This window comes from Condylostylus longicornis, unplaced genomic scaffold (genome assembly GCF_029603195.1).
Source record: "Condylostylus longicornis isolate FDR11 unplaced genomic scaffold, ASM2960319v2 ptg000018l, whole genome shotgun sequence".
Lineage (NCBI taxonomy): Eukaryota > Metazoa > Arthropoda > Insecta > Diptera > Dolichopodidae > Condylostylus > Condylostylus longicornis.
The window spans coordinates 1,313,880-1,329,582 of NW_026577987.1; the positions used below are offsets into that span (position 1 = coordinate 1,313,880).

A 15,703-nucleotide genomic window follows, 5' to 3' on the forward strand; every position below is an offset into this window, starting at 1 on the left:
TCTCTTTCCTTGGAGCATCACTCAGCCACTCAGCCACTCAGCCGACTGTCGATTCGACTTAGGAGTGAAATGGTGGATCCATGTTTCATCCATTGTCACGTAGCGACGCAAAAAATTCTTTTTATCACGATGAAATAGGACCAGACATGCATCAGAATCATCAATTCGCTGTTATTGATCCGGTGACAAAAGCGGCATCCATTTCGAACAAAGTTTTCTCATACCAAAATGTAAACACACTGTGTTATGATACCTTTACGGCCTCGGAAATCTTCAATTTCAATTTGCTGTCGGATAAGACGATTTTATGGATTTTTTTAGTAACTGCCGAATTTGGGCGACCGAAGCGTTCAGCATCATCGGTGTTTGTACGACTACGTTAAAAACCACCGAATTTCTATATCTTGAATATCTGGAACTTTCTAAATGTCGGAGAATAGTTCGAGATAGAGGGACTCTCAATAAATAATACAAAATATACTGGTTTTTGCTTATATATTTAATAAGAATAATATGATCTTATCATAAAAAAATAAAAAACAAAATATTACAATAATGTGACTATTATAATGTACTTATTAAACTCGAATTTTTTATAGTTTCTGAATATTTTTTTAAAGAAATGATGACTGAACAAGTTGTTGATAAAATCTTTATTTTTTCTATTGTTGACAACGTACCTTTTGCCAAGTTGTATTTTAAACAAAGATTTTTTTAAATTATGAATTTTACTAATACAATATCATAGTTGCGGAATTAATAAGAATGTGCTTATTACACCACTTTCGGCGTCACTATTTAAATTAATCTTTTGTTTAATTAATAGTTATACACTTAATTTTCTTGCTGGCATTTTTAATTCGTTCAAGAATTTAAAACCTCTCGACATTAATGAAAAAGTTTATGTAAAGTAATAGCTACACTTACATTACACACACACCTTACAAAAAATGTACAGTTATTTTTATTAATTTTTACTACACTCTGTTGTAAAAACAAAAACACATGCATACATAATAATATAGCAAGCTTTTTTTTTGTTTTACTTCTTAGTTCGAAATAAAGAAACTTTGTTCGTCGAAATGACATAAAACCGTTCGAGATATAAAATATATGAAAACATATTTCAATGCGCTAGGTAAACAGAAATAGTTCGAGGTAAAGAAAAGTTCGTCTTATAGAGAGTACGAGAAAGAGATGTTTCACTGTATTATAAGAAGAAAAATGTGTAAAACTATCTGTTACAGAGTGGGTGTCACATACCAATCCGAGAAACAGAGAATTTATCCAGAACATTTTAACATGCTGAATTTTTTTTTTGCTTTACAACGTCAGTTCCAAAAAAGGACTTATAAAGCTGCTTTGAGGCATTGCAGATTTCTTCAACTTAGCGTCTAAGAGAATAATGATATTAAAAACACCGGTTTGACATAATGGTTAGTTTTAACTACATTTTATCATTTCAATGTTAAACTATTCAAAATTAATTTATTCAAATTGAAAAATTTAAATTTTCTATCTTCAAGGGTGTATAGAGGTTTTTTCAACGTAGGAACGGGCAGGCGGAGTGGAACTAATAACTAATTTATTTAAATATTCAGCACTTATTTAGTACTTAATTGACTGAAAAATTTGAAATCAATTTTGATTTTTATTTAAACTTTTAAACATTTGGAATTATTTTAAATACAATATAATAGTATTCCATGACTAATATAATACGTAATCAGAGTGGTAATTTGATTAATTCTTATTAATATAAATGTTCATATAGGATATCACCCTAAACTACTAGAGCTTCCCAAACTCTATATTAAAGATCAACACAAAATTTTGTATCTTTTTAAGTTATTTTTATAGGTAAAATAATAATACTAGAATATTATTAGGAATTAAATATAGAAAAATTACCAGTTACTTACATTTGAACTGATCATCTGTTAATGTTTCAATACGTTTTTTATGCATACGTTTTGGTCCCTCACATTTAGCACCACTAGTTTCAATAGGATTTTTATGTAAATAATCAGCTAGCCATTTTAAATTGCAGTCACACATAAATGGGTTCCTTGCCAAGTGTCTGTACAAAAATCAAAAAATTGTAATTTTAATGATTTGATAAGAAATTACATTTTACTTTTAATTTCCGAAAACAAAAAACTTATTCAAAGAAAGTGTTTTTTACAGGTTTTGACGAAAATTTAAGTTTTCGTATTTTCGGTATTCTAATCGGACTTAAAATTTATGTGACATAAGTGTTTTACATCATCTGTGATAAATTTTAATTTAATCGTTTACAAATATTAATTTTTATATTAGCTTACAGTGTTTGTATAGATTTCATAGATTCAAATGTTCCATCAGCCAGTGACTGAATATTATTATCATATAGAGATAATAAACTTAAATTAAATAGGTCGATAAATGTATCCTTTCGTATACATGATATTTCGTTTGCATTTAATAGTAACAATTCCAATGCTGTCAATCCTCGAAAAAGACCAGCAGGTAGATCCTTAATGCGATTTCCATAAAGAACTCTGTAAAAAAGGATATAAAATTGTAATAAATCTAAAAAAGTATGATTTTAATTTTATTTAAAATAGTAAAGTGGTTCCCTTCAAGAAGTGAAAATTCTGCTTTTAAATACACTGTATGTATACCTATCACACTATTAAAATTATTTTCATTCATACACAAAACTATTTCTAGGATTGCATATATGCAGTCTTTGAAATAAAGCAAAAATTAGTATAAAGTGGGGGTACTAACATAATGCTCCATTTTAAGATTTAATTGTGTGAGTTAAGAAAAATAATTATATTTTTTAATGTCATGGAATTTACCGTTAGCTTTTTGCATTTATACAAATTTGAAAAAGCTTTCGGTTTCAGAAATATAAGGTGTCAAAAATTCAAATTTTACAAATTTCAAGAGGCGATAACTTGAGAGAGGGTGGAGATGGAAAAAAATTTTCTTCTAACGAAATTAACTATTTGTTAATGTCTAAAAGCCCCTAAAATTTATAGCTTCTACAGGCTGGGGTCTAGAAGAAAAACGACATCAAAAATTTGGAAAAAACGGACTTTGGATAACGGTAAATTTGAACGGCCATTTTGTTTTTCTAAAGCTTAACTATAGTTTATCACGCTAGGGGTTGCAATAAATAGTTAAAAAATGGCATTTTTAGGGTTTTGGGGGGGTATAACTTCTAGAGGGGGGAGATAGGTAAAAATTTTGTTCTACGGAATTAAGTTTCTAGTAAAGATCTATGTACGTATTAAATTTCAGTTTTCTATCTTCAAGGGTGTAGAAGTTTTGTAAAAAGACACACGGACAGACGGACGGACGGACGGCCAGAGTGAAACTAATAAGCACTTTTTTTCAAAATTTTTTTGGAAAAGTGCTAAAAACTTCATAGAATGTCCTCCACGAGACAAAAATTAAAAATAACGCAGTTCAATTTTTTCCCTGAGAAGCATTAGATTTGTCATCCCGTTTTTTTTTATAAAACTGAGAATACTACACAAACAAATTCCAAAACAAATATCATATAGCTAGCTTTAATTTTATACAAATGATATAAAAGAATGGCGGTCTGATAAATTATTTATGAAACGAATAAGTCTCGAGGCTACATTTAAAATAAATTGATTTAAAAAAATTCTAATGTGATAATAACCGACCGCAAGGCTTATTATCATGCATTTTTGCTAACTACTTCCTTAGTCATGGTAAGAAATGTGAGATTGCTGATGAATGCTGCATCAAAACAATATGGACAACTATTAAAATTATAAAATTAGAAATTTAAAATTTCTTTATATTTCTGTAGCTCAGCTGGTAGAGGGTTTGCCTAGAAGTGGTAGGTCAATAGTTCAAGTTCATTTCGAAAAGAAAACTTTTCAGTTTTTCTGCCTCGACTCATTCATTTGCCAACTTCTGTTGTATGAAGAAATTTTTATTTTTTATTTCTATTAAATATACTTACAGTGTTGTTAAATGGCTTAGTCCTGTAAATGCGTCATACGCAATTTTCGAAATATTATTATTCGATAAATCAATTCGTCTCAGGCGGCGGAAATTTGCAAATGCTTTAGGCGGAAGTTCCGTAATATAATTTTGTTCTAGCCTCCTACAAAAAATAAAACAAGAAACGCAAAAATATGTATTTAGAAGTTAATTTTAACAAATAAAAATACTTCAACAAATTTACTTTATTAATACTTTGAAGTAAATTATTATTGTTATTATTATTATTATTATTAAATGTCATTTTTGATTTTGAAAGAATGTGAAAGTATAAACAAATTCTTACAGCTCTGTTGCATCTTCAGGTAGTGAATTCGGTACATTTGATAAACTTTTCTCACGGCAATCGACGATACCATCGGCACAACGACAGGGATGTGGACAGCTACTGGTCATACTACATTCTAAAGGTGCATTTTCTGCTAAACCTAAAAAACAGCATGTCGAAAACAAAAACCTTCATTAACATTTATTTCAGTAAAAATTTATGTATTATGTATATTAAAAGGAACAATAGAAAGAAGTACAAGAAAAGCATGTTTGCCTATTTCAGACAAAAAAATTACTAAAGATGGGGTTAAACAACAATGTTTGTAATAAAAAACTTCACATCTTCGCTTTTGGTTTGTTTACAAGGTTTTTACAATTTTTGAGATAGAAAGATAAAATTTTATATACAAATAGATTTCTGCAGGAAACTTATTTCTCTAATAGGCTAAAATTCTATCCATTTCTATTCTGCTTTGAAAAAGCCCTCAAATTCATAAAAATGTTATTTTTTTACAATTTATTATAGTGTTATTTTCCGCACCTTATTTTTCTGTAAAATGCTGGAAATTGCAAAAATTTCTAATATTTTACGAAGACCAAAAACTATTGATCAATGTCTTGCCAATGAAATATATAATTATAAATGTATTTATCTAATTTGCCGTTAAATTAGACTATTTTGTTGTCATTTCTTTTCCTTTTTATCGACCGCAGAATATAATTTTTATAGTAACCTGATCGTGGTTTGAACCCGAGACCCTTCGATTAAACGAACAGTGTCTCAACCACGGCACCAATGATCAGGTTGCACAAATAATTAGTATTTATACGAAATTGCTTACCAGAGCATTTGAACTCTTGATCCGGTAAATCAGCAACATTTTGTCCTTTTAATTGACTTGGTGATTGACATTTTGTGTGACCGGTCGTTAATAATGGTGCAGCGCGTAAAAATCTTGATAACCAAGCTAAATGACAATCACATGCAAATGGATTCTCTGATAATCGTAATGCTCTCAAACTATCCAAGTCATTTAAGACATTTTGGGGCAGAAGTGTCAAATTATTGTTGTTTAAAGTTCTGAAATGAAACCAAAATGAAATTGGAATTACATCGACGTTCAGTTTTTTTAAATATTTAAATTAAGAATTAAAAATAAAGCCAAAAATTAAATAATTTTAATACTATACTTACAATATTTCTAAATCAAATAATCCTTTGAATGCTAATTCATCAACACACATTATTTGATTGTTGTCCAATTGAAGAGTTTTCAATGACACAGCACCTTTCAAAATGCCTCTTGGCATCGCACGAATTTCATTGTTTGATAAATCTCTGAATGATTTTATTCATATAATTATGTAAAATTTGTAGTTGAAGCAAATAAAAGTTGAGAATAATTGCAAAAATTTTCAAAATCCCCATCAGAATACAAAATAAAGAAAATTTAAGGAAAATTTAATAAAAGTTCGGTTATTGAAAAGATAAAAATTTTTTAAAAATATAGAAAAATATATGAATATTTTCAAAAATATAGAATAGAAATTTATTTCAATCAAGAAAAAATTGAAGGAAAGAACCCAAGAAGAAAAAAAATATAAAACAGAAGATATAAAGTAAGAAAAATATAAATGGTTGTTAGGCCCTATCATCTAACTTTTTAATTATTATTTCTAATATTTATCTGAAAAAAAATGTTGTTAATTTATATTTTTTAACAATATGTATGCACTAATAATTTTTCAATTAAGTTCCCTTTAGTTCCCTTGGTTTTATGCATTTTACGGTAATACCATGCAAATGCGTTATGAAAAATTTGTAAACAATAATAAAACATTAAACTCTTTGAGTGCTGCAAAATCAGAAACGCATTTGCTTATAGTTGTATATGTATATGTAAAAAATGTTTACAAGTGGAGGGTGGAGGCCCGAGAAAGTAATTGGAAATTGGTATTTATACAATACCAAAAATGGCGTTTTATATAATTTAAATTGAACTTAATTGTATACAACTAAAATACTTTTTTTCGAATCTTTATTTAATGAAAAATCATGGCATGTATGTGTCCACTTACTTGCTCTGATGGACAATGTGTGCAACCGTGTTTTCTGATGCACAAAAATTCACGTGTTGGGCTAATACTTAAAAATGCAGCAATACTGTTATTTTAATAAGGATAGTTATATAATAAGAAATACAATCATGTAAAATGTATTTTTGTTTTTCTTTTTTTTGAGAGTAGAAAATAATGGATTTTTATTATTTTCTTTATGTAATCATTCTGTTATTCGTAGCCTTTTTTTTCATAAGCTTTTATTTTGGTCATATTTTTAGTCACGTTACTCGCCCTAGTTATTTGTCTGTCTGATCATTTGCTTTCTCGTGTATGCATCGGTTTGTTAGCGAAACTTATTTATCGCTTACTAAGTACATAAAGACGAGTGTTTTATAATGTGCGTTAAAAATTGTTCCTTTTTACTTATTTCTTTTTTAGATATAGATAAATTTAAATAAATATTTGAAAGACGTTATACTCGTACATAGGTAATAAAACATTTTGAACTTTTATAATAAAAGAAAAAAAAATTGTATTTTATTAAACCAATCAATCTCACTTTTAATTTTTTTTAATTTTGCAAAAAAGTAAGGAAAACTAATCTAAATTAAAAAGCATTTTAGGAAAAATTCATTAATTTGAAAGCAAATCAAATAATAAATTGCTAATATTTTTTTGCAAATCTAAAATAAAAAATTACTTGCATCTAAATTTAAAGAAAATTTTTTGTTTATGATAATTTTTCAAATTTTATTCAACTTGACACTCTCAAACTTCTAATAAAAAATAATAAAAATTAAGGTGCTTTATAATAAGTAATAATTTACTATTTTTAAAATATGTATAATAAAACTCTAAATTTGTTAACCGTCATAATACAGTGTATGTGTTAATGTATGTGTGCATATCTTGTAGTTATAAAAGAGCCCATATTTATATACATAATTTTACATAATTTATCAAATATAAAATTTAAAATAAAAATTTCCTAAAATATGCATTGAAAGAAAATATTTTAAAATTAATTAAATTAGAAAAATATAAATTTAAAATTAAATTAAAAGTAAAGAACTGGTAAACAATGTAGATTTTAAGAAACATTTAAAACATAAAAAAATTAAAAAAAAAATTATTAAAATTTACTTACAATCGCAAAAGATTTGCTGAATTCGTAACAAAATTTTCAGGAATTTCCTTAAGTCGATTGTTGTTCAATCGTCTGTTCACATGCATAATGTTTTTGATATATTTCAAATATTTTATATTTTTGTTGTGTATTTAAAAACCAAACAAAAAAAACAATAAAAAAAGAAAGAAAAATATTTTTTTGATAAAAAATTTAATCACACATTTTATTTAATACCAAATAAAAAAAGCAAAATTAATAAAATAAAATAGAAATGTAAAAAATTCTGTCATTTAAATAAAAAATATTTTGTTAGAAAGTGTGAATTTAGATATTTTTACATTATCAGCAGAATCTATTCATACGATATCTGTTGGACGAAATACGAAGATATATTTTAACGTTTTGATGAGTTAAGAAATAAATTTATGCATAATGTTTTAAATTTACAAACGGAGATTCCTCTATCCGCATATCGATCTACTTGTACCAGCGACAACCAAATAATTTCCCATCAAATTATCAACTTTTAAAAAATCGCTTTTATTAGTTATGACGCGAAATCTATTAAATATGGATTAGATGGAACTAGTGAGTAGTTTCCATACGACTTCAAGTCAGCAGATGTTCAGAAATTATTAGTAATAAAAACACTTTTATCGACTGAATTTGAAATTTTCAAATCGACAGATTTAGTTTTTTGGTAGCAACTTAATATTTTCCGAGGAGCGTGTACAAAGTAGCTAACATTTATACATGATATATTCAAACTTTTGAGTTATCATTTTAGGTTTTATATATTATTAGAACAATAATAACTAATAAGTTATATATCAATTATTGGAGTAAAGCGACGTATTTTTTTGACGAAAATGCTCGAACTCGATATTTGTATTCTTCTGAATTTGAGTTCGAAAAAAGAGGTGCTAAATAATGATTTTAAATTAAACCAATAAATGGCACATTTTTGACACTATTTTATATATAAATGTAAGTACATACTTGTTCATATTGGTCATTCATTTCCATACCTTTTAAAACTAACTAATCAGAAGTGTTAAATTAGATTAAACTGCAATCGCGTAATATGTATTAAGAAATAATTAGAAAATGCCAACCGGCAACAAACAACTTTTTTATTTTTCTAGGTGGCAATTCATAGAGGAACTTTAAATATGACAGAATCTTATACAGATATGTTTTTTACTTTTCAAAAACTGACAATATAATCGTAAACTATAATCAAAAACAAATGTGAGTATGTAAAACGAAGAATCCATTTATAGCCATACTGTAGTTTTTTTTGTTTTTATTTGTTTAATGAAAATTATCAATAATTAAGTGTTTTTATCGATCAATTTTCAAGTTATTTTTTATTTTAAGAGTTTTCCTTGTAAATGTATGTACATACTACCTATATGTATGCATTTACCTAGTTAATTTACTTTTTATTTGTAAGAGTTAAAAAAATGAAAAGTATCTTTAATATTATAAATATCTTAAAAGATTTAAAACCTTGGGAATATTTGACAGTTAACACACTTGTAGACATTTTCAAAAATTCTTTTAAAGTTTCTTATTTTTCGTTCCTTATATCCCGCGCTACATTTTTATTTAGAATAGAAAATAAAACTTCAAAATTTATGTTGAAGAAAGTTTTCAAATTATATATGAATGTAATTTTAAAATTTAATTTGTAGGAATTTTAAAACTTTCTAAATATTTTCGGCAAAGTTCATAAATTACGTTATTTCCTATAAATGGATTCTGTTACGCATACTTATTTACTTACATATTAATTATTTTAAATGCAAAAAAGATATTAAAACTAAAAAAAATTAATTATTCTAATAAATCTAGAATTAGTTTTTTACAGATAAGTAAAATAATTAAATAAGTATAAATTATTTCAACATTTAAATGTTAATACAAAACATATTAGGCAAAAGTGTTAATCAATTAAGGTTAAAACATAACGGCGCTTAATAGATTAACGAACTAATGGTAAATTAAATAATTTTCGTTAAAAACCAAATCATATTTAGAAATCTATGAAAATTTAAAAACTTTTAGGAAATTAAAGTGAAAATTAAAAAATTTTAATTAACTATCCACAAATTATAAAAAGAAGAACGAGAAATTATTGAAAATAAAAATAATTTAACGGAAAAATTAATACAGCATGAACTTTTAGAAATTTTAATTATACTTTTTGGGAAATTTTTAAAAATTTAGAGCTTAAAACAAAATTATAATCAATATTGCAATTCTTAAAAAAATAAATTTTAAAAAACAAAACATAATTGAAAATTGTTGTAAAGTATTTATAGTGATTTCTTACATTTTCTATCAATTAAATTTTTGTTTGCATTTTATCATTTATTATGCAATAATGAATTAAAAAATACTATACATAACATTCATGAGATTGATGGGAATACCGTATAAGTATATAATATTTGAAATGAAATAAAAACTTCCAAATTAAAAATGTTAAAAATAACAGAAAACAGAAAGAATTAAAAACAATTTTAAAATTGCGAAAAACTCACAATCTCACTAAGGAGGTTAACTCATTCATTGCACCCTTCTCGATTGTATGAATTTCGTTGTCTGTTATTTGCCTGAAAATAAAAAAACAATTATTTTTTTTTGGGACTAAAATATTAATAAAAAGTTTTTTACGCGAAAATTTTAAAATTTGTATTCTTAATATTTTTAATAAGTTCGATTATTCCAAAAAATTTAAAGAAAAACGGTTAATGTCACTCTGTCAACAGTCCGTCTGTTCATCCGTGCACCTTTTTACAAAACTTTTACCCCCTTTAAGATAAACCTCTGAAATTTTACATATAAATAGATCTTTACTAGACACTCATCTCCCAACAAGAAAATATTTACCTATCTCTCCCTCTGAAAGTTATAACTCTTCAAAGTTCTAAAAATACCATTTTTGATTATATTGTAACGAATATTTTTGAAGTATAAAATTTTAAACGAATATTTGTTTAAGAATATCTAAATTTTAGTAGTGTAAATTTGGTTAGTTTAGATGTTAGTGGGTAAAGTAGAAGTTTGAAATGTAAAGAAAGCCTTGTAAATATAAAAGCAGTCGCTTCCCTTGTATAAAGTACATTATTGTAATATTGTAAAGTTTGAACAGAGTTAAAATTTAGAAAATTTTTGTGCCGATACAAGTTTAGGTATAAGAAAAATATTTTACAATGTTTTGATTTAGAAGTATTCATTTTTACCGCAAAAATTTTAGTGCACAAAAAAAATTTTTAATTCCTGTTTTAAGAAAAAAATTGTAAAATTTAAGTTTTTAAACATTGCACACTTCATGTGCACAAAAGTAGAAACTGAAGTTAAATATTGAACCTGAAGCGAATTGTCGAATATGAATTATGGGTTAAGCTGATTATAATGGAAAACATATAGCTCAAAACATGAGTCTTCCTTCTTTATACAAAATTGATATCAATTTAATAACTTTTCAAATTCTACAAAGAAGAATATAAAACTAATAAAGTTGAGTCAAACCAATGGTTTGTATTGTACCACTTTTCCCTTCAACAAGTGAAAATACTTCTTTTAAATACAATCTATGTATACCTACCACACCATTAAAATTATTTTTATTTATATTTTTTAATGTCATGGAATTTACCGTTACCTTTTTGCGTTTATAGAAATTTGAAAAAGCTTGCGGTTTTGCAAGTATAAGGCGTCAAAAATTCAAATTTTACAAATTTCAAGTGACGATTTCAACTTGAGAGGAGGTGGATGTGGAAAAAAATTTTCTTTTAACGAAATGAACTATTTATTAGTGTCTAACAGATGTAAAATTTTCTAAAGTGTCTAACAGAATTTCAGGCTCCTACAACGTAGGGTGTTGAAAAAAAACGTGATCAACAACTTGAAAAAAACTGCTTTTAGATAACGGTACATTTTAACGACCATTTTATTTTTCTAAAATTCGAGTATAGTATGCCGCGATAAAGGAAGCCAGTCAATATATTTCTGCGTTTGAAAAATTAAAAAAATGCATATGGTTACACTACAGTAAATAGTTTAATAAATGGTATTTTTAGGGTTTTGCGGTGGTATAACTTTCAGAAGGGGGGGGGGGGGGGGGAGATAGGTAAACATTATGTTCTACGAAAATTAGTTTCTAGTAAAGATCTATGTACGTATTAAGTTTCAGATTCCTATCTTCAAGGGTGTAGAAGTTTTGTAAACAGACACACGGACAGACGGACGGACGGACGGACAGAGTGAAACTAATAAGCACTTTTTTCAAAAATTTTTTTTGGAAAAGTGCTAAAAAGCCACATCATAAATTTACAATACTTACAGTACTCTCAATCTAGATAAATGTTGAAAATCCGAATCAAATATTATTGTAATATTATTTCCGCTAAGATCTCTGTAATTAGAAAAACAAAATTTAATTAAAATAAATTGTATATAAAAATTATTATATTAGGGAATTTACTATAATTTGCTACTTCTTTAATTTAAAATTGATAATTGCCCATTTTAGTCACTATGGGAGACACACATTTTAGTTAAATATGGGAGTATATTAATACCAAAAGTCATGTGATATCTATATTATAAACGAGAATAAGGAGGACAGTTAATAGATAAACACTAGAACTGTTTGCTTTAGGTGGTTAGTGAAGTAATAAGCATGTGGATCTTATACAATAAGTTCCGTTCAATTAAGCTGAGCTTAGTTTTGCAGTCACCCATAATGTCAATAAAAACTTATATGCATTTGCATATTGCGTTTGAAATTGCACTTCGTTATATACTGGCATAACATTTCTTGAAATAAATATTTCACAGCTGTATTTAACAAATATCAAAATATGACGGTTTGAAAATATTTTTAAGTACATAAAATATAAACTAAAAAAATCTTGGAACGTAAATTCTTAAATATCGCAGTGCTTCTCTATAGTTATGATACGATTAGGATTAGTGTTATTACTAAGCCATTACTATGTTCATCAATTTTAAAATCAATATTCTACGACACCCAACCACAACAAACAGAGTACAAAATATTAATAGTACCAACTAATTTCTTATTTCTGTTATTTTTGGATTAATTTTTATTGAAGTTATGTATTAGCCTAATGGTTTAGTAATTTTTTTTTTTGTTGTGTATACGTACTTATATCTGGTTAATACAATACTGTTATGTATTGTTATATCTGCACATAACATAAAAATTATTATTATGCTCTATAGAATTTTGAAACATTTAAGAAGCTAGGGAAGTAATACACGATATCGTAGAACATAAAAAGAGGAATAAAGTAAAAAGGAATAAATTATATAGCATATACGAATTTTTCGCGTATAAAACATCTTATAAAGTCTTCCCATCGAACATATACGAGCACAAAGTGTCTGTCTCTAACCATATCGCAAACATCCTCTCTCCGCTTGTTTATTAATTTTTATAAACGGAGATTGGAATTTCTTCAAACGTTCTAACTATATACTTATATAAAATATGTACCATAATAATATTATATAAGACACTTTGAACTTTTTCAATTTACTTTATTAACATACATATATAACATATCTGTGGTAATAAGGAGAAATTCGGTATAACAAATATTCAGTAAATAGTTTAAGGATTTTAATTGATCGACTAAAAAAGTTTATAGTTAAAGTATAAAGTATAATATTTGCTATAGAAAAAGCAAATATTTTGGTACACAGAATTAGAAATGGAAGTGCTTGTGTATAATATAATTTTGACAATTTTGGGCAAATGGAAGGGAAATCAAACCTCCATTCATTGTCATGGACAACGTTTTGGTTTCATTGTTACGATGAATGAACAATGTTCAGGTTTCCATCTCTTTCTCATTTTACACCATTTTATAACTTAATTGAAATTGAACCTATCTTAAGTTGATTTAAACTGTTTCACTCTATACCACAGGTGCGTGGATATTGTTTAAACACAAAAAGGAAATACATCTTTCTAAAAGGAGAATATAACTGTTGTAGAATAATGATAATAAATGAGCACAAATCGAGATTTACTTCGTGAATATATACATGTATATATACATATTATATTAATAAATATTACACATTTATATATCCAAACAAATATATTGCAAGTGCAACATGCACATACATACACATTTACACATACACATTACACATTTACAGATGTATGGGCTTTCAAGTTAATATTTTGGAATTATATACTTTTTATTTTATAAATTCGAAGTCGAAGGAAGAGTCTATTAAAAAGGGTCGAGTACACATAAATAACTAAGCCGTGTACATTTATGTTCATGTGTATATGTATACGCACATAGCATATAAGAATAATATGGGGTGGAAAAGCAAGCATAAAGAAAACAAATAAAAGCAAAACAATAATAATAAGCGTGATTTGATTTTAAAAAGAGAATCTAGTTTTTGGGGATAAGACATTATAAGGTTCAATGTTGTAGATTCAACAACCCATTACAAATGAATTTTTTTTGTTTTAATACAGAAATTCGTTTTTGTTTTATTTTTGTTTTATAAATACGCAGTTTGCACACTAAAAGCAACATTTTTTTTGCCTTTAAGAAGAAGGTGTTAGACAGTTAGACGATTCTATTGATAATAAAACACCATGGCAAAGGGAAATAATCTTTTGCTACACTTTTTATTATAAAAATAAATAAGTGTATTATGGAAAAAAATTAATAATTTTCTCAGATTTGTAATAAAAAAAATTTTATTTTTTTGTAAATGTTTTTCGTTTTCTTTTTAGAAGCTTTTCATATTTTACTTAAAGGTTTTGTAGAGAGAAAAGAAAAATAACACTTTGTTAGGAATCGTATTTTATACTGGAACGAGAAATTTTTTCTCGGGTGATTTAGACTTTTTCGTGAAAAGGATGTTGAATAAAGGTAAAACTTCCGTACGTAGTTTGCGAACAACCTCAATAAGAAATCAACCAAAGATTGTAGAAAACACATTTACACAGTTTGTACATTTACATAGATGCCTTAAATAACAAATATGAGTATTAGAAATATTAATTATTTAGATAAATTATTCATAAAATATACTCGATACAATAAAAATAATAAAGATATTTTGTAAGTATAACATTTCATATATATTATAATATATCGTTAAATGATTTGTAATCTAGAATGATTAAATGGATGGTATATGTTTTGAATTATTTATGAAGAGCTCATATATGAATGTAAATTGAATATTAATATTTATAGCTGATATAAGCAAAAAAAATCTGGAAAATCCAACCAAATTGATGAACGAACAATTTAAACACAGTATGAAAAGAAGGAGACATAAAGAAGGGGGCATAAAATTAGAATTGATGTTAATATCAAAGCAAGAAATTATTAATTATAAAAATATGTATATATGTATATATTATATATACTGGGTGATTAAGAAAGGTATACAACAACATGTATTAGTCTAATGTACCATAATTTTTTTTAATGTTCCAGTACTTAAATTGGAGCTTAAGCAGCTGAGAACAATTCTATAAAAATAATTTCAAGGTTTCAAATTACGAATTTATCTTTCTTACGAATTTCTCTGGTTAAAAAAACGGGAAAATCAAATAAGTGAAAAATTTGATTTTACGTAGAGTTCGAATGCTTGGTATTCCGAAGGTACATAAAATACAAAATCAAACAGCATAACAAATTTAACTCTTACTAGGCCTTTCAGAAACTGTTTGTTTAAAGTTCCTATCTTTTTCGGAACGGAAGTTATAATAAAAAATACTGGGATAAGTAAAAATTTCGTGAAAATTCGTTAAAATCCCTGGAACTCGGAAACTCTTGAGGTTTAGCACCCAGTCCGGAACAAATGTGTTACCCATTTTCGATCCTCTAATGAATGGTGTATGTTGTTTTATACCTTTCAGAATCACCCTGTATATAATGAGTATATATACGAATTTCTGGAAAAAGATTTGTAACAATTAAAAAGTAAAAATTGTGTCCAATGAGACTTTTGTTTAACATGTACAAAAAAATTAAAGGCGAACTTAAAGTTTTTTTTTGCTACATATGTGAATATGTATGTATCAAAGCAGCCCTCATCATAGAGTAATAAATATTTAATTGTTATGTAACCAATAAAATGATTGTTGAAAATTTTTTTTCCTTACAACTGGAAAATTAATAAGTAATT

At 26.4% G+C, this 15,703-nt stretch overlaps 1 protein-coding gene across 3 annotated transcripts in view; it reads right to left on the reverse strand.

The window, feature by feature from the left end:
- LOC129606173 (protein slit-like) overlaps positions 1-15,703 on the reverse strand; it is a 178,638-nt gene that overhangs the window by 7,303 nt on the left and 155,632 nt on the right. For 2 of the 3 annotated variants that reach the window (XM_055516308.1, XM_055516310.1), the window contains 9 exons: positions 11,847-11,918; positions 10,042-10,113; positions 7,511-7,582; positions 5,498-5,641; positions 5,145-5,383; positions 4,319-4,460; positions 3,992-4,135; positions 2,325-2,540; positions 1,923-2,080 (listed from right to left, as the gene is read on the reverse strand). In XM_055516308.1, coding sequence (XP_055372283.1) covers positions 1,923-2,080; positions 2,325-2,540; positions 3,992-4,135; positions 4,319-4,460; positions 5,145-5,383; positions 5,498-5,641; positions 7,511-7,582; positions 10,042-10,113; positions 11,847-11,918 — 1,259 coding nt within the window. The remainder of the gene's footprint in view (positions 1-1,922; positions 2,081-2,324; positions 2,541-3,991; positions 4,136-4,318; positions 4,461-5,144; positions 5,384-5,497; positions 5,642-7,510; positions 7,583-10,041; positions 10,114-11,846; positions 11,919-15,703) is intronic. The other variant, XM_055516311.1, reaches the window with a different exon arrangement.